This window comes from Ascidia mentula, chromosome 5 (genome assembly GCF_947561715.1).
Source record: "Ascidia mentula chromosome 5, kaAscMent1.1, whole genome shotgun sequence".
NCBI lineage: Eukaryota > Metazoa > Chordata > Ascidiacea > Phlebobranchia > Ascidiidae > Ascidia > Ascidia mentula.
In genome coordinates, this window is record NC_138570.1 from 13,577,379 (window position 1) to 13,595,959 (window position 18,581).

At 37.3% G+C, this 18,581-nt stretch overlaps 3 protein-coding genes across 5 annotated transcripts in view; 2 read left to right on the forward strand and 1 right to left on the reverse strand.

Moving 5' to 3' along the window:
• The window catches only part of LOC145903867 (sodium- and chloride-dependent neutral and basic amino acid transporter B(0+)-like), a 44,992-nt gene that overhangs the window by 5,019 nt on the left and 21,392 nt on the right, over window positions 1-18,581 (forward strand). For 2 of the 3 annotated variants that reach the window (XM_082992043.1, XM_082992044.1), the window contains exons 12-13: window positions 169-333; window positions 772-1,827. In XM_082992043.1, coding sequence (XP_082848169.1) covers window positions 169-333; window positions 772-954 — 348 coding nt within the window. In that variant the 3' untranslated portion in view covers window positions 955-1,827. Of the gene's footprint in view, window positions 1-168; window positions 334-771; window positions 1,828-18,581 lie in introns of those variants that run through there. The other variant, XR_014402698.1, reaches the window with a different exon arrangement.
• Window positions 3,065-8,167, forward strand: LOC145903668 (sodium- and chloride-dependent neutral and basic amino acid transporter B(0+)-like). The gene is made up of 13 exons (XM_082991779.1): window positions 3,065-3,130; window positions 3,658-3,787; window positions 4,218-4,349; window positions 4,634-4,798; window positions 4,960-5,070; window positions 5,202-5,316; window positions 5,761-5,899; window positions 5,988-6,128; window positions 6,391-6,619; window positions 6,759-7,003; window positions 7,234-7,443; window positions 7,598-7,768; window positions 7,875-8,167. Exons 1-13 carry the CDS (start codon window positions 3,119-3,121, stop codon window positions 8,055-8,057), a joined length of 1,983 nt encoding a protein of 660 aa, XP_082847905.1. The 5' UTR covers window positions 3,065-3,118; the 3' UTR covers window positions 8,058-8,167.
• LOC145902959 (uncharacterized) lies at window positions 10,051-18,400 on the reverse strand. The gene is made up of 29 exons (XM_082991050.1): window positions 18,289-18,400; window positions 17,750-17,794; window positions 17,542-17,580; window positions 16,929-16,988; window positions 16,729-16,788; window positions 16,470-16,550; window positions 16,347-16,409; window positions 15,965-16,102; window positions 15,011-15,091; window positions 14,888-14,950; window positions 14,524-14,661; window positions 13,615-13,701; window positions 13,478-13,543; window positions 13,206-13,274; window positions 13,063-13,092; window positions 12,951-13,007; window positions 12,765-12,806; window positions 12,649-12,702; window positions 12,546-12,581; window positions 12,427-12,456; window positions 12,302-12,373; window positions 12,179-12,214; window positions 11,908-11,985; window positions 11,767-11,814; window positions 11,233-11,280; window positions 11,079-11,117; window positions 10,940-11,008; window positions 10,375-10,506; window positions 10,051-10,249 (listed from the first exon to the last, which is right to left on the reverse strand). Exons 1-29 carry the CDS (start codon window positions 18,344-18,346, stop codon window positions 10,224-10,226), a joined length of 1,845 nt encoding a protein of 614 aa, XP_082847176.1. The 5' UTR covers window positions 18,347-18,400; the 3' UTR covers window positions 10,051-10,223.

Sequence of the window (18,581 nt, forward strand, 5' to 3'; positions counted from 1 at the left end):
GTTTTACACTGACTGTTTTCTCAAGAACTTAGTAATAATTCGTCCTGCTATAAAAATCATGGTTATGTAAAAAGAATAAAACAGTTTGTGTGTCTTTTAAATTTCTATTCCAGTTTAAAAAAAGCAAACACGCTTTAACGCTGATTGAAAACAAGTATTTCATTGCAGGCGGTGTTGATATGGTCACTTTTGACGTTCACACCTCCAGATTACGCCAATGTTCCTTATCCTCCATGGGCAAACGCTATTGGCTGGTGTTCGGTTATTATTGGGCTCGTGTTTCTTCCCATTATGGCGGTGGTTGCTATCGTGCAGCACGGAGGCTTTTTTAAGGTGAATCTCAATGACCTTCAAGCTTTGTTCACCAAACCACGTGTTTGCGTTTGTGTAAAGATTAATTCACATGTGCTTGATATTAAAACTGATATAACTTACAATGCAAGCAAATCTGTAGATTATTAGCTTGGTGTTGAATTAATTTGAGAAATATTTTTATAGTTTGCACACCATTGTTTTGCCGTCTTGGCTCTGGATTATTTCACGCTGGTTAACTTGTTCGTTCCGACGCAATGACGTGTAAAAAATGAAATTATTGTAACCTTACTATAGTAGCTTGTCAGACTTGTTACATTTGGAAATATTGGCGTGTAAGGAATCGAAACGCGAACTTGAAGCACAAGTATAAGATTAAGTAAAATACATTTCGTGTATTGGTTCCGTACAATGTGCGTTTTACATCGTTGTGAAACTTCAAAATTTCAATATTCTCAGGCTTGTCAACCAACTTCTGATTGGGGTCCTTATCTCAAGCAATTCAGAGGCAAACGTTATGCAAACATGGACGAACCCGTAGAAGCACTCGGTTTTAGCGATTCGGGCAAGGGTACGGAACTGGACGGAAAACAAAACCCAGGATACGCTGGTGACCCGGATGAAGGCCAAACAAAAATGTGAAACCTTGACTTTTCTATTATAATGCACAGGTTGTTTCTAATTATTGCACATATTGAAGCCGCGTGATTCACCAACATTAATTTGGCTTACAAGCAAGTCGTAGTTTGCATGCCTTCCGAAATTTAGTGTGTGTATGTGTTATTAACACTGCTTTTGATAACAGTTTATAAGTGAAGAGTTTTCTGTGTGTTTGCCAAATTTATACTTGCACATTGGGAAATTGATTAATTTTTAATTTTATTGTGGTAACTTACATGTATAACGCAAATTGCCAGTGCAAGAATTACATTTAATTGGTACTTGTTGATGAAATGCATTTCAACACTTTTAGTTTGCATTGTAGAAGACTTTTTTGCATTATGCCGTTTCGTATGTGTCAGTTTAAATTATAACTTAGTTGCAGAACACGTTGCGCATGAGAGCACCGTGCGCCGCAAGGCATTCATGTTCTGGCACCGGCCTTGCGTTAAATTCTCTTCGCATTCTTTCGGCCTATTCGCTTGTGTACAAATTTTGCACAGTTTGTGCAGCTGCATGCAATGGTGTCATTTCTTAACCTCTAGAATGTTGATTTCTATATTTAATTTCTTGTCTTTGATTAACTAACTAATTTGTTGCTTTTGGTAATATGCTAATTTGTTCAAAGTGAATTTTAAAGCGTCTTTCTGTCGCCCCTGCACTCAATATATCCCAGGTTTAAAAGCGATACTATATATTCAATAAAATACTAGACTAACAGAACATTTTTGCAAACTCAACTTACAGATGTAGATAATGGGCAATGTGTTATGGGAGTGAAATTGTTCATACTTTGATTTGAGTATGAAAGTTTTATTGCCGTTTTACTCTTTTAACTTGCGTGTAGAAATTACGTTTGCTATTGACGCAATTTGCCAAAATATGAATGCATGAGTGCAACCGTTTAACTGCAGTTGTACCTTTAGACGTGAAACAAAGGATCCAAAGCGAGCGGTTTATTGTTGACAAAATGAGGTTCCAAGAAAGCCACAAGATTGCTTATCCCAGGTCTACAGCCCGCTGTGTTGTCGACGTCGACTTTTGTGATAAGAGCTTACCTGAAGGGTCCTTGAGTGTCTCCTACCCATTCACTCCAATCGAGTGAAAGAAGCGGTCGTTAGTACTTGCAGGGTCTTGAGATTACGTCGGAGCCGTCGGCGGTGCGGAAAAAAAGATGATCGAAAAAGCTTCATATGAAGTAACTTTATCGGGTTCACGTCGACAATTTGCCTGTTTATATTTAAAATAGGTTGTCAATCCGATGGTTGTATTGCCCTAGGCATTCGACCGAGCAGGGGAAAAAAAGGTTTAGTCCAATATTGGCGATTAAATGTGACGAGTTCATACACGAGGTATGGGCGTTGTCATCATTTTACTGACAGGAACTGCTGTTGTATGAGGAAGCTCTACTGAACTATATAGTTCTACTTTTTTTGAAAGCAAATCATGTGCACGGAAATCATATGGCATGTTTCTATTTTGTTTCCTAAGAATCAGCTTTTTCACAATGACGAATGTTGCAAGTCACGAAAAATTTTTTAAAAGAGTGATAAACCAAACAGTAAAAACTGAAACCCAGCAAAACAAGACGTAATATATTGCGTAAAAGATTGCAACTTGAATGAAACAAAAGCGAGAAGTTGTGAGAACTGATAAAGTTATCTACGCGCTGTTTCGAGTCCGGCGAAAAAAAAAGAAATAAAGATAACATAAATTGCTTTTAGTTCTTTTGTTTGTTTTTTTGCCGGAGGGAATAAGAACCGATCATCTCAACAAACCCAGCAATCAGACGGGTTATTTTTATCGGTATAACTAATTCAACCTTACAAACAAAATTACCACCTACTGCTTTTTAACAAAAAGAGCGAGCTGCTGTTTGGCCGCAATTGATATCAGTTTACAGCTATTGTCCGCCAAGTAGAGACAGATACAATGATAGTTGTGTAGAACTTTATTATGCGACACATTCTTATATATTATGGTTTGATGTATTTGTGTTGGTATATGTGCAGTTTTGTAAAGATTTCATGCTATGTTTTAACAGTAGATATGGTGAAGACCAATCTAATTAACATACGTTACACATTCTACTTAAGGTTGAATCATTAGTTCATATTAATCTGCTGATTCGCACGATAACAAGAAAATGCCCAAAGAGGTAAGAGTGTGTTTGATAAACTAGCAGATGACGAGTAAATTTCGCGGCTGGCTTTGTACGTATGAAAGTTTGACACATTTAAATCAGGCCAGGGACTACATGAGTTCCAAGTTCAAATGTGATTTGTACTTCAACTGTGTAATGCTACTTGTACACATGATTCACTGGCATCGCAGCCAAGGTGAATCAGATACTTTCCCGCTCGACAAGTCGGAGCAAGATATAAAATATCAAGCTCTCGGCGACTCAGGGCTTTACCAAGCCCGGCATGAGCTTGGCAATTGACGGAGTATGTTGGTCAAGATACACTGATGCGCAAGCGCACAACTTGCCAGACGACCTTCACATATATAGCGAACCTACTCTTGTGTGCATACCTGATAAACCTGGCTTCGTTTATTACCAAGAATTCAAATTTTAAAACGTGATATAACAAAAACAAGCATTGCATCGTCTACCGACAATTTCTGTCAACTATGTAATTTGAAAGTTGGCAACAAATATGCATTTTTTTATTTTTAAAATAGAGCAACGACGAAAACACCGATCGAGGCAACTGGGACAACAAGGCAGATTACCTTCTATCGTGTATTGGATATGCTGTCGGTTTGGGCAACGTTTGGCGCTTTCCATACCTTGCATTTGAAAATGGTGGAGGTAAGGAATAATTTAATTCACCAGGAAGTTACTAGTTTATGTATATCTCCTGACCGTGTCCCGAAGGACGCAACATTCTCGCCCAAGGGCTGATGTGACTTTGCTTACGTAACCAAGACTCGAGCTATTGGGGAATTCTTTTTTATCACCTTTCATCAAGCCAAAGAATAAAAAAACAGTTCCTCGTATAATTTTTTAAACAAACACTTGAAAGTGATTCATATGAAATTTAAATACACACGACTTTACATTTTTCGATTCACCAACACAACTAAAATTAATAGAACCAGATTAGTAAAAAGGAATTTGCTCATATGATATCACACACTAACAAGCGTTAACTGCTTGTTAGCCGGGTGTACCATATTTAAAGTTGACTGGCAGATGTAATATATATGTATATATGTAAATACATTTCCATATATTTAAGGTGCTTTTCTTATCCCGTACATTGTCATGTTGGTGTTCGCTGGTCTTCCTATTTTCTTTATGGAAGTTGCGTTGGGTCAGTTCTCCAGCTTGGGGCCTACGGCCGTGTGGAAGTTCAGTCCAATATTCCAAGGTACAAAAATCGATTTAAAACCAAAAAATTGGATCAAACAATGTTGTTCAAAACTTTAAAGGATTACTTGATGCAACGCTGTTTTGTCTGATACCTTTTTAATAAATAAGAAAATGATCTGCTGATATAAATTCTTGCTGCTTGAAAATATATTATTATGTCCAACTTTGTAACAGTTGTTTGCAAATGTTGACATGATGTTATTCACGCAGTAGATTTATTCATACTAAGAGCCTGTTGGGAGTCGCACTGCTTGCAAATAGCATTTCCTTGTTGCTCTACAGGAGTTGGAATTTGCATGGTGGTACTGAGCGCAATGGTCGGTATTTACTACAACGTGATCATCGCCTACACCGTGTTTTATTTCTTCTCGTCGCTTACGTCACTGTTGCCATGGGATTCTTGTGACAACTGGTGGAACAATCAGATGACATGCAGTGATAAATTTAGTGAGTAATCGTAATTTAAAGTGTAAACATAGTTTTGCTTAAAGATGTTTGATTGTGGGCGTAAAGTTTGTTTATGTCATGTGACATAGTTAAGCCCAACAAGTTTCGTTAAGTACATAAAGTCTGGCATTTGTCAAATGTTCGTACGCTTGTGTTAATAGTTCCTGTTTGCAACATTAACATCACTGGAGTGGCGTTAACTGCTGATGAACAACAGTTCCTTTCGACAACCAACAATTCCTTCATAGGATCTGGAATATTTTTCACTGACGGTTTGAAGTTGTTTTTAGTAAAGAATATGTGCAAAATTATGACAAACCTATCTTTCCCCAGCTTTCACTTGAATTTATAATAAAAGAAATTCTATCGACCTGAAAATTTCATAATTTTCCATATATTGCAGTGTTGCAAGAAGATGTTGAAAAATTCCTCAACGTGTCCGGGCGCAACCAAAGCGAATTTGGATGCCATAAATTTACCGGAAGAAGACAAACCAGTCCTTCAGAGGAATACTGGAAGTAAGCCATACTGTTTATATTTATATAAATAATGGATTGTCTGGTCATGTCGATATTGCCAATAGCTTGAAAGAGCAGTAATATTTCATGCAATAGCATGATTGTCAGGATCGCCCACTGCGCAGGTCCTTGCTTGGCGATCGCTATCGTATCGCAATCATTGGCCACAATATACCTCGTGAAACCACTGAGCTCCTGGGAGCGTTGGGCCTGGTTAACCCAGGGTCGTAAGTTCAAACCTCACCGGAAGCTTGATTTTTCAAATCTTAGGGAAAGTGGCTGATCCAGCTAAGCTACATTGCCTAGGCTGCCAACCCTGCAAACCTATAGCTTGAAAGATCTTTCGTAACGACATGATTATTAATTAATAAAAGTTTGACGCAATTTGTAGGATTAAAAATGTATCATACCTCTATTTCTAAATCTAACTGCTGTTTGTTTTAGTTTTTATGCATTGAACAAGGCTCCGGGAATTGATACACAATACACAGGCAACGTTAACACACACCTCGCACTTTCACTTATCGTCGCATGGATTGTTGTTTTCTACAGTTTGATCAAAGGTGTTAAATCCTCTGGAAAAGTAAGTTGCTCTTCTCGTCATTTCAAAATAACATTATCAATACAAGATATATTAACCAGGCGATGTTAACTTTCTTGTCATAAACTAGGTCGTCTATTTCACCGCTCTGTTTCCATACGTGGTTTTGCTTATTCTACTGATCAGAGGAGCTACGTTGGAAGGAGCTTACGATGGTGTCCAATATTACATTGGCTACAACTCGGATTTGGAAAAGCTAAAAGATGCAAATGTAAGAAACATGATTTTGAGTTACCTCACTTGCTGTTAGTTGGGGGTGAAATATTCAAGCAAAAAGATTAAATTCATTAACATTTGGCAACTGTTTGAGAAAATATTCACAAAACTGATATATCATAATAGCTACAGATACTGCTTTGGTAGGATGTTAATTAAACAACAGGCCATAACCGATTCTCTTATTGGTTAATGTTTCGAATACGTAAAAGTCAAAGAACTGAGGTTTAAAAAATAAGCTCAAATTGTTTGTTCAGGTTTGGAAAGCTGCAGCAACACAGATTTTCTTCTCGTTAAGTGCAGCGTGGGGAGGATTAATCGCTCTTTCCTCTTACAATAAATTCAACAACAACTGTTTCTACGATGCAATTATAGTTTGCTCAGTCAACTGCGCCACTTCTCTGTTTGCCGGATTTGCAATTTTTACAGTTGTGGGACATATGGCGCATGTTCTTGGAAAACCGGTCCCCGAAGTAGTGGACTCAGGTACTATAGGTTTTGTGATTTCAGTTTTGTCACAGAGCATATGACTTTTTTACACCAAATAACGTTTTTGAGCCCATCAAATTCCTTAAAACTATTACAGCAGAAACACATTTTCAAATTCCAACTTGTTTCCATTCAGGATTCGGACTAGCGTTCGTCGCTTACCCAGAAGCGATTTCGCAACTTCCAGTCTCTCCTCTCTGGGCGATCCTCTTTTTCCTCATGCTCTTCACACTTGGACTCGACAGTCAGTTCACCATCCTGGAGACCGTGAGCACATCCATAATTGATGCTTTCCCGAGGCAACTCAGAAACCGAAGATGGCAACTTATGTTGTTTCTCTCTGTTATTATGTTCTTGCTCGGCCTCGTCTGTGTTACAAACGTAAGTTCTTGTCTTTGGAATATTCAGTCATTCGTATTAGTTGTGTGTGCGGCAAATGGAATTCTGATGTTAACTTTATACGCGCATGTTTATTTCTGTGTTTGGACAACACACGAAACTTACAAATCGGTTATCTTCTTTTTACCATTAGGGATCTCTATTGAAATCAACAAGCAACTGACCAAGGGACAAAAATATAGAAAACTAATTGCGACAAACATTTTTATCAGACTGGAATATACTGGGTTGATCTGATCGATCATTATGCTGCCGGTTGGGGTCTTCTAATAGTTGCTGTGATGGAATTATTCGGTGTGTGTTACATCTATGGAGGAAATAGATTCATTGCAGACATTGAAATGATGATAGGCAAGAAGCACTGGGTGTTCTGGTTATTCTGGAGAGCTTGCTGGTTCTTCATATCACCTTTACTTTTAATGGTACCGTAATCTTTGTTTATCATTTTTATTGATAAAAGAGTGAAAATAATGGTGAATTCACTAGATTGAAGTTGTAAACACTGAAATGCGCTCACCTGATGCTGTATGTGTTGACGTGTGACTGTGTCTCAACTCAACTTTATTCCTTTTTTAGGCTATTTTGGTGTGGTCACTGGTAACCTTTAAGGGCAAGACATACGGATCAGGGGAATCATACCCAACGTGGGCAAATGCCATTGGCTGGTTGATCATTGCCTTCGGAATAATGTTCATTCCATTGTTTGCAATCATTTCAATCATACAACAGAAAGGAAATATCTTCAAGGTATAAAGAAATTATGGGCAACCAGACTGGCACTGACAATAATTTAAATCAAAGTAAAGTCAGGTATTTTCAATAAAACGTTCACTTTAAACCAAATGTTTGTCAGGCCGCTTCACCATCACCGGACTGGGGACCGTACCTGAAACAACATCGCGGTGATCGTTACGCCAACATCGATGAGCCACGTGAGGCACTAGAGATCGCCAAGGCTATCAATGACACCAAAATACCGGGAACTGAGAACCCTGTCTATGAAGACGACAAGAATATCGGCCAAACTAAAATGTGAACAGTCAATTTCATGTAACGTCCTGGTGAAACCCACATTCAGAATGACTCTATTTGCCTCAGTGCCTGTTGCTGTCATGTACATAAAAGAAGAAATCAATGTATGCTGCCAATAAAATCCAACTAACGATCTTTAACAGTTGCTTTGTTTCATTGGGAATAGTAGTTTGCATAACACTACACAGTGATGTCAGTTCTTGGCTGCACACACTTCATTAGCTCAAATTTTATAGCTATTCCAAAAGCGGATAATTGGCAGGATCGCCCACTGCGCAGTACCTTACTTGGCGATCACAGTTATCGTATGGTGATTATTATGGTTTACAGGTTTCGCAGCCCAGGCATTGCTGCCCAGCTGCATCAGCCACTTTTTCCTGACAAGTCGGAGCGAGATTTGATAAATTAGGCTCCCGGTTAGGTTTGAACTCGCGACCCTTATAACAAGGCCCAACGTCCTACCAACTGAGCTACATGAGCTTAGTGGTTTCACGGGGTATATTGTGGTCAAGATTCACTGGTGTGCAAGCGCACAACTTGCCAGACAACCTTAACATAAATGAGATCTCCACACTACGTTGTGAGTTCAAACTCAGCGAATTGTGGGCAAAACCTCGTGGCTCATTAAACCAGTTGTCAGGTGCTGGATTTCACAACACTGTGGAACAACAATAAAAGTTTATTGTGGGATCGAGCACCTAAATGGTCATAAAGTTTCCAGAGCAAACAAAGGCAGAAATTCATAGTCTTGCGCAAGTTCTTGTAAATGTTTTGACTAAAACCAGTTCATAAATTGTTCAGTGGAAATTTTTATTAATTTAATCAATTTTGTGAACCCAAAATCAGTTTCTTAAACAGACATGAAAATAAATTTGCCAGTTCAATGTAACGGCTTTCGGCTTGGGTGATTAACCATACAAATCGAAACGTGTCATCAATTTTTAGATTGAAACAAAGTTGTAATCGAACGATAAGGTTCAGTTGTAAATGTGTAAATTTAACATGATATGTATTTCAATGTATTCTATGTGAAACCGTTGCTACCCCGAAACCACAGCTGTACCAACTAAACATGTTACTAAACGGCGAAAAAGACATTTATGGCCGCATTAAAAAGAATTGCTTTTTGCAAATCTTTGCAAACCTAAAGCCGCGTTTACTTTGTGGTTGTTTTACAAGTTAATTCTAGTGCGGATAAGTTGCTGTTCAAAGGGAAATGACCAATTGCATTGGTGCCGCTATGTACCGTTGTTTTATTTAAACAGATAAACTATATAGTACCGCACCCCGAACGATTGCTCTGCAACCAACAACTACTGGTCTCTCTTCGGTTACGGCTACGTATGCTTACATTTGTCAGTGTCTCAATAAGATCGATGAATGTGAAAAGCTTTGCATATGATAACATAATCATAGAATATTTTTTGCTGAGGAAATCACAACTTGCGTTCGTTGTCAGTTCACTATCCTTGAGACCGCAGCACAGCCATAATTGATGCCTTTCCAAGATAACTCAAAAACCGAACATAGCAACACATGCTGTTCCTCTCCGTTAACTTGTTTTTGGTTGAGTTTGTCAGTATTGCAGTCAGTGCCTGTTTTTTTAGAACCCAGCAATTGTTTGGGAGTTGCGCGCGTGCAAAAAAAAATTGATTTTGCGCCGACTGGTACATACCGGGTGGACTTTGTAGTTTATTGAACTATAACTGGTTCTGAATTTCTGATCTTCGCTGCGTTGGAAATAGTGCTGTATGTGTTACATCCATGAAGAAAGCCAATTCATTCAAGACATGTAATCGTAACCAACAGAATGAAGTGTTCTGTTTAAAACTGTTATGCAGTAAAAACACTTTTAACGACAAAAGGCAAACAAGGTAAGCCATACTTAAACTTGAATATACATGCTAACACTCTTTGTTAGTTGTTCAGTTTTATTGGGAAGCAGAATAGCACGTGTTATTTATGACTTGCGTGAACTGTCGTGTTTTTTGGGTGGTTCATGACGTTTACACAACTATGTAGAATGTACATTTTACAGTAACTCCTAACGTCTTAATCCCATCAAAAATTTTTTTTTGGCTTTTTGTCATGTATACAATTTATTCTTAAACCAGAGGCATGTTCAGAATCGATGTCTTTGTTTACAATAAAAACGTGATTTTATCTGAAATTATCGGTGAGCCTCTGTAGCATTCACTGCAAAGAAAAAGGTTTATCTCAAAAAAAGGGTAACAACAACAGAATAATTAACAAATTTTTCGTGTTTGTCCAACGTAGTTAAAAGAAACAGCTGTAAAATTTTCTTAAAAAATATGACCCACCTGGTTGAAGAAGACAGAAAGTCCCATCAGGTCTGGGTTGTGCAATATACTGAGTAACGTATCGAGTTCCTGGACTCGGCTTTACTGTCGGGTTGGAGTGTAGAGAATGAGCGATTTGACCAATTTGAGGTACTGCAAATATTAAACACAAAATTTTCGTAAATTTATCTGTTGGGGATAATCATTTTAATAGTCCCAGGTTTACTATGCAACAACATGCAGGTAATCCAGACCACCTCTAAATTACACCATCGAACTTTTAGACAGTCCTCGGGACGACTAAGTCCGTCAATTAGGATCAAATGATCGTTCATTGAACCGCATTGGCGTTTTGATTTTTGCTTTGGCCAGCACGGCCGTATGGCCACTTGATGTCATATGCAACCTGTCGCAACCCATCACCTTCCAGTGAGACTTTCCGCGTTTCTACGACAGACGGTGATTTTCCGCGATGAAATCACCTTCACATGGGCGCCTGGCTCGATAATCCTTGTGGTTTTTCCATGCTATTTTATGTTTCACGTTTATTGGTTAGGTGCGTAGAAAACACATTAGGTGGCAATACCTTGAATGTAGTCTGGATTTCTGCCGTTCGTTGCGTTGAAAAATGCTGAACTCAATTCTATGAAGTAGTCTGCAGAAATTTAATGTAAAATGATTTTCCGAAACCTTTACATCCTGAGTGTTCATTTAGAGACACTTACCACTTATTGAAAAATCTTTCGATTCTTCGTAGGGTTGCACTGTCGAAAATAAGTGTATCAAAGTGTTGCTTTATGCCTGGATAACCCTAATCTATAAGATTATTACCCGGCAACAATATAAGTTTGTTCATATATTTTAGACAGTTTATCTCACCCGGTGTATAGACATCATTTGGCTGCGCTTGTTCCAAAGTAGCAACATCTACAAACAAAATATCGTAATAAGTATGTGATAAGCATTCCTTAAAACTTCCTGCTCAAAATCGTGTACGTTATTTGTATTCTGTCATTTTTGGCTGATTATGCTTTGACCGAAAGTTGTGTTTGTTTTGCGGCGAAATAGAAATAGAAGCTGCTGCTGGCTCAGTATTAATGAGCATCAGTAAGGTCTTCAACCAGTTAGACCATTATTCATATGAAATAATTTGGTTTGTGTCGTAGTTCCTGGGGTGGTCAGTTAGAGGTTAACCTCGTGTATTGATGCTAATAGAAACCGTTGCAGCTTCGGTGCGTATAGTTAGCGCAAAGTTATTTGGAAATACAATATGTGTATATTCTGTCTGAGTATTTCGTAGGGTGAATTTATGTTTTACTTCTTACACGTTGTATAATGTCGCTGATTTGCAAGAAACTGTTTAAGGACGATGCAAGCGTTTACATTTCACAAGTTGAGTTATCAATTCTGTACCTGGTTCTTCAGTTGGTTCCTGTTTGCTGCTAACCCCGATCTTTTTAGCTGAAATAAAACATAACACTATCTTTAACACTAGTTTTTCTTCTACAATCCTTTAAGTTTAATAAGTAAATTTATTCGATGTAGGCTACCAACCGATTACAGTGCTTTTCTCATCATATGTGATGTCGTGGCTGTTCTCCGGACTTTCAAACATTGATTTACCAATTTCCTCTGCATGTAAAATATATAGGCTAGTATTGTTCGTTTTTATAACTCAATTTCTCACATTTATGTAATTTTGTATTTGATTTTATTATGTAAAAATAACTAAAAACCTACATTAAAAGGTCCTTTTTTGGACTAACGAAATCGACACAAAAAATCCATTTCCAAGTGTTAAATACAAAACAAAAGAACTACGAACCTTGCTTTTGTGGTTGATCAGGACTGCCAATCTCCTCTGAAACAATAGAAACAAGATGTGTGTCTCAAAGTCATTCAATTTATCTTGAATTATTACAAATTTGTAACAATCGAAACCGCCTACCTGCAATTATGGTGTTTTCTTTTTGGTATGTAATGTTGTGAGAGTTTACTGGAGAAAATTCTCTTGTGTTTCCTGCAAAACAAACTTTAAGGCTGCAATAACCTAGTATTGATGTATGTACTTACCTTCAGTCTCTGCGGCGTTTGTTTGGTTTCCTGAACAAAAATGTGTTATATTTTTACCAACAAAAAATGGTGTTAAAAATTGAGGGTCTTTATAATTCTGAACGAAGCTACTTCATTACCTTGAAGGTTGAAGGCGTTCAAGCTGAATAGTTTCCCTGCACAAAAGAAACACTTTAAACTATGTCACGCTCGTGGTAAGGTTTAAATGCACTTGGTATTCACCTGCTCGGATTTTGATTCTTTCCGTGAACTTTACATCAGTAGAATTTTCTGGACCTAAAACAATTAGTGGTAATGGACGATATTTAATTCACACAATACGTCATTTCTTTACATACCTTGTGGCGCTTCTTTTTTCTCACCAATTTTTTTCAAATTGTCTTGAATATAAAACGTAACTTTAGCAACAAAACAAATGACGCGATATTGTGTAGAGCAAAAAGTGGTTTCTCATGAGTTTAAAGTTTTCACTACTACCAAAAGTTCATAAATATTTCTATTTTTAGGAATTTTCTGGGAATTACCTTTCCATTTGTTGAAAACCTTTTTCATTTGTTTTTTGCTTAACTTCTTGGTGTTTTCTTCGCATAACAAGAAATGTAAGTTGTTTGTTAAAACCATTTTAAGAGACGTTACCTTCTTCATCCTTTTCCAGTCCAATTTCATCTTTTAACAAAACATGATCATATGTCTGCAGCTTTGCAATATTATGGCTTTTTTTGCACATATATGATCATATAATTACGAAAAATATAAAAACTAAAATTACGTTGTTTAACCTGCTTTAATCTCTAATTCCGTGGTGTATTCATTGCCAGATGACTTCTTTTCTTCTTTCGCAAACTTAGCTGGAATTAATAAAACTTCCATTATTTCGTCTTTCCTTATATTTTTGAGATCTCAGATGACGTTATGTTCGTTTAAGTCCAAATCTTGTGGCCATTTATTCAAATATTCACTTAACCGTTAACCGTTTTGTACATTCTATTTCTACAACCAAAGTCATTAGTATGTTATAGCATACAAATCAGCATGTGAAAAGTAAAAATACCCGCAAGCAATACACCGAATGATGGACATAGCTTCGATAACCACATTTTATTTTCTTCCTCGGATTCTGTAAAACATATGAATAATATGTTAATTGTAATACGGTGTAGGGTGAAGAAAATTTACACAGGTATTCACCGGAGTTTTTTCTCGTCGAGGGAGTCGAACGTTCGTTTTCAATCCCGTCCTCTTCAACTTCTATTCGGTCGATTACTTGTGCCAAGACTATTCACATACTTAGTTTGTTGATTTTACATCTCATGCAAATATATACTTGTAAAGACCAACAATATCATTATATTTTTGCTTCCAATGGTTTCCTGTGTAGATGCTCCATTCGTTTATTTTTAGATCAAACGCGCATGTAACAGCATGACTTAAAAATTAAAAAATAAACGAGGTGAAGTATTAACATCTCCGGTACTATATGTGAGTACAATTTCTTGACTTTGATGGTGACTCAGTATTAAGGTAAATGCTAAAGAACCACCTCACAGCCAGGTCGGCATTTGTGATCCTAAGTGTGTGGAACATAGAAATCTGTGTAAATGTTGACAGTAAATGTTATGTACAATTTAGTGTAGTATTTTTATCCAAATATATGATCAAAAATAATAGGTGATTGCTTTGTTAACACCTGGATGTTAAACTCGCAGAGATTTCTATGTTTCACACACTTAGTAATGTTTCATGCAATGGCCTGATTGGCAGGATCGCCCCAGTGAGCAGGTCCTTACTTGGCGACCACAGCTAGCGTATCAAGATCATTAGGTTTACAGGCTTCGTAGCCCAGACATTGCAGCTCCGGACAGTCCTTGTTTGTAAACGTTGTTTGCACTCAACAAATTATAGATACGAGATGTGCTTAAAAGCACTTACGCTGCCATTAGTATGTTTGACTTCAGAAGCAAAGGACATAAAGACGAGAATCCACTCTGCATCGTACAACTATTAACTACCCCAAAACCAACAGTTAATACTTCTTGTGTTTCTTACATTAAATACGTAACTCGTTCGCTTGCAGCACATTTATTATTGTGTAATCACCTCCCACGGCTTCTTCATCTAGATCTGGCCCAGTTCTTTCGTGATAATGGATGTCACTTGCTCCGACTGGTGATTTTACAAGCGTTACGTTTTCCAATATCAATGCTTCGTTATCTTCCTTGTCATCTGCATCTTCCTCTGTGAATCAATATTATCTATATTACTGCAATGAATACTGGTACAAATTTATCAGTAGTTAAAACTATTTGTTAAAAATTAAACCTAAGATTTTAATCTTCATTATTAAATATGCTGTTGAAAATCAAACCTTAGCTTTACACGTTTAGAATGTACACTGTAAAAAAACATACAGTTTTGTAATGCAAATCTGTGTTACAAAAGTTCGCAAAGCCCTAAATCCCACCTTTATCCTCAGTTGACTCTTCGTGAGATTCATTCGCCTCCTCTTCATTTCGATCCCAACCCTCTACAAAATGATAGTCTTTGTCGTATCGCTGGTTGCTTCCATTAAACAAGAATTACTCACTTCGTTTAAACATACTCCATAGTGAAGAGATACCAAATCTTTCTTTGTGCTGATGTTCGGATGAAGTTCCGGCAATGTCTTCTGCGTTTGAACAAGAATACAGATTTACTAAACCTCCAAACGAATTTAAAAATCCTAACAAAGTTATATCATGCAAAATATTTGATGTATATGAGATTAGAGGAAAAATAACAGGTGGTTCAATTGGGATAGCGTTGAGTGTGGTTAGCCCATAGAATCTTGAGTTCAAACCGCACCGAGAGCTTGATTTTTGAGATATCGCTACGACTTATCGATAAAAAGAGGTTGATCCAGCTAGGCTGCAATGCCTGGATTGCAAATCTTGAAAACCTATTTCACACACATATAGTGGGAAACACAATGCCAACCTAGCTGTGAGATGGTTCTTAAGCAAAACACATTGAAAAGCTGGTGAGGTGTATTTTGCGCAGGACGTTTATTAAGTGTGGCCGAATCTTGTGTTTAGCGAAACAACGTTTGTACATTACTGTCTGCAGCGCTGTTCGCCATGTTTGTGCACAAGGGAACTTTTTTGTGAAATACAAATACTTTCGTACCGCAACGAGGGTAATGAACAACCCAACAAACATGAGGTGGGAAAACCTGAAGCTCTGCTAATATTGCGGTAAAGGAACAGACTCCGGACAGACTTGGTTTGTAGACGTTGTTTGCACTCAACAAATTATAGATATAAGATCTGTTTAAAAGCACTTACGCTGCCATTAGTATCTCTGACTTCAGAAGCAAAGGACACAAGGACAAAAATCCACTCTGCTTCGTATAACTATTAACTACCTAAAAACCAACACTTCTTATCTTTCTCACACAGACTACGACAAAAACCCTACATAGAATACGTTACTTGCTCGCTTGCAGCACATTTGGAGTTTTTTTCTGGTATGTGTGAAAGTATATTTATTATTGTGTAATCACCTCCCACGGCTTCTTCATCTAGATCTTGCCCAGTTCTTTCGTGATAAAGGATGTCACTTGCTCCGTCTGGTGATTTTACAAGCGTTAAGTTTTCCAATGTTAATGCTTCGTTATCTTCCTTGTCATCTGCATCTTCCTCTGTGAATCAATATTATCTATATTACAGCAATGAATACTGGTACAAATTTATAAATAGTTAAAACTATTTGTTGAAAATTTAGCCTAAGATTTTGACCATTGATACCTGGTTTTCATCATTAAATATGCTGTTGACAATCAAACCTTAGCTTTACACGTTTAGAATGTACACTATATTGTAAATAACCTACAGTTTTGTAATGCAAATCTGTGTTATTAAAGTTTGCAAAGCCCTAAATCCCACCTTTATTCTCAGTTGATTCTTCGTGAGATTCATTCGCCTCCTCTTCATTTCGATCCCAACCCTCTACAAAATGTTAGTCTTTGTCGTATCGCTGGTTGCTTCCATTAAACAAGAATTACTCACTTCGTTTAAACATACTCCATAGTGAAGAGATACCAAATCTTTCTTTGTGCTGATGTTCGGATGAAGTTCCGGCAATGTCTTCTGCGTTTGAACAAGAAAACAGATTTACTAAACCTCCAAACGAATTTGAAAGTCCTAACAAAATTCTATCTTACAAAATATTTGAGGTATATGAGATTTTTTCAATCTTATTTTAAAATAAAATAATGTTGTGATGTTTATACATTGGAGCTAGGTTGTAACGTTATCCTATTTTTACCACTTCTCACTGAATCGTTTTCACTCAAATTCTCTTCATTGTCATAATTGACAAAATTGTCTGCGAAAAAGTGAAAAATGTAAAACTTTCACCAGTTATCAACAAATAGTTAATACAGAAAAAGAAATTCCATAAACCCTTTCATCCACCATTTGACAAAAAAACTCTTTGCTGTCAACATTTAAAAAAATCTCTCCAACCTGATTTAAGTTGATTGAACTCTGCAAGAAAGATGCTTTCTCGACGTTTTCTTAATGGTTCTGCTCAAAAATGTAAGATTTTTCTTTGGTTGAAAGTGCCCCAAATATGATAAGTTTAAAATCAGATGGTCGGTCGTCACATTCAACAATTATTGTTAGTAAATGAGACTCGCTATTCGAGGTCCCTCTAAAAACCCATTGCAGGCTTTGTATAGGCATTGTAGGCATCGAGTCTAGGCATTAAAGATGCAATGCCTACAATACCTACGATGCCTACAATTGGCTTTTAGAAGGACCGCTCGCTGTCTGACACAAAAATTCGAAAAAAGTCAATGAGTACCCGGCTAATCGGAAAATCGAATGGCAGTGGTTAGGCATAGAGAATACACTTAAGCAGTAGGAATTGTTACCCGACAACGTGTCATAACATATACTTTTTTAAGTAATAAATTCAGCTAATTCAATTTGGCTAACCCAAACATTCATTTTATACCAATCAGCATTTTAAATTCGGCACTAAGTTTTGGACGAACGAAGTCAGTTAACCCTTCAAAGGTTAAGCTCTGGTAAATTGTATGTAAATTAGGTTTGCTTAGCAAACTTTGGGCGGTACCTGGTGTCTCGCGGAAGCTCGTGTCAGATAAATTCCAGCCTGTACAGAACAACATCGTGAAAGTTTACTATGAGATGGAAAACCTGAATTGGTGATAAAACTTCTCCCTGTTCACATTGACAGGAAGTTTATTTCTTGTGATAACATTCCATGTACTGTCGTGTTGTTCAGTTATAAATTCCCAATTTGTTATTAAACTGTACCTTACCGGCTATATCTTTTTCTAGTGAAGCTCCTCGACTGAAATCTGTTCCTGAAAGCATTATAAACATGAGTAATTGCTACTTTTGTCACTATTTTTCATATCTCTTGTTGAATGTACGCAAGGGAAACAGAATAGAAAAATGTTTGCACAATTTTCCTAATCGAAAAGGTTTTGGCTTTGGGCAAGTTTAGTGGAAAACTAATCAAAACAAATCCATTCTTATATTGCCCCACCGCTGGTGTGGTGCCTATTAATGTCACTTTACGTCAAGAGCAAACTGCAGACGCATTTATATCGTACAGGAAAGTAGTCTGAATGTCAAATATATGTAGTCTATGTCTGGATGTTAGCGTTTGATTTTAACTCTGATGTTTGCTCTTGTTTTATGTTTGTTGTTTTATAATACTGATGATGCCGTATAGTGAAATATATATGCTCTCCAAAGCAGTAGAGCTCGGATGATTGTGCAATAATCTAGGTCAGTCCTCGTACTCAATTCTTATACTGCAAACCCCCGTAAAAGGTTGATATCAAAACCTTACCTTTAACGCTCGAGAATGACGTCCCGATGCAAAACACTTCCGGTGATTTCAAAGACATTTCTTACCCGCAGATACGAAGGGATACAAATTTGCTAAAAAGTATCAGTTTTGCAGTTGTTACCGTAGGACTGCAGTCACATGCATCAATATCGCCATACACTTCCTCTGCAGACTCTATACAGACACTCCAAGGCAGTTTGTTGGGGCACGAAAAAGGTTTTAAACTGGCGCTCAAAAGGAGAAAAGGCTTGATAAATATTGAAACAACTTTTGCACACAAAATGCCACGGAAT

Bases quoted from the DNA above. Each gene is read 5' to 3' on its own strand.
- LOC145903668 (XM_082991779.1), top strand. The intron at 4,799-4,959 runs GTGAGTAATCGT...TTGTGTTAATAG, and splicing joins GACATGCAGTGATAAATTTA to TTCCTGTTTGCAACATTAAC. The intron at 5,900-5,987 runs GTAAGTTGCTCT...GTCATAAACTAG, and splicing joins GTGTTAAATCCTCTGGAAAA to GTCGTCTATTTCACCGCTCT.
- LOC145902959 (XM_082991050.1), bottom strand. From the start codon at position 18,346: ATGTCTTTGAAATCACCGGAAGTGTTTTGCATCGGGACGTCATTCTCG. The intron at 14,951-15,010 runs GTGAGTAATTCT...ATCATTTTGTAG, and splicing joins ATGGAGTATGTTTAAACGAA to AGGGTTGGGATCGAAATGAA. The intron at 12,215-12,301 runs GTAGGCGGTTTC...CTATTGTTTCAG, and splicing joins AGAAAACACCATAATTGCAG to AGGAGATTGGCAGTCCTGAT.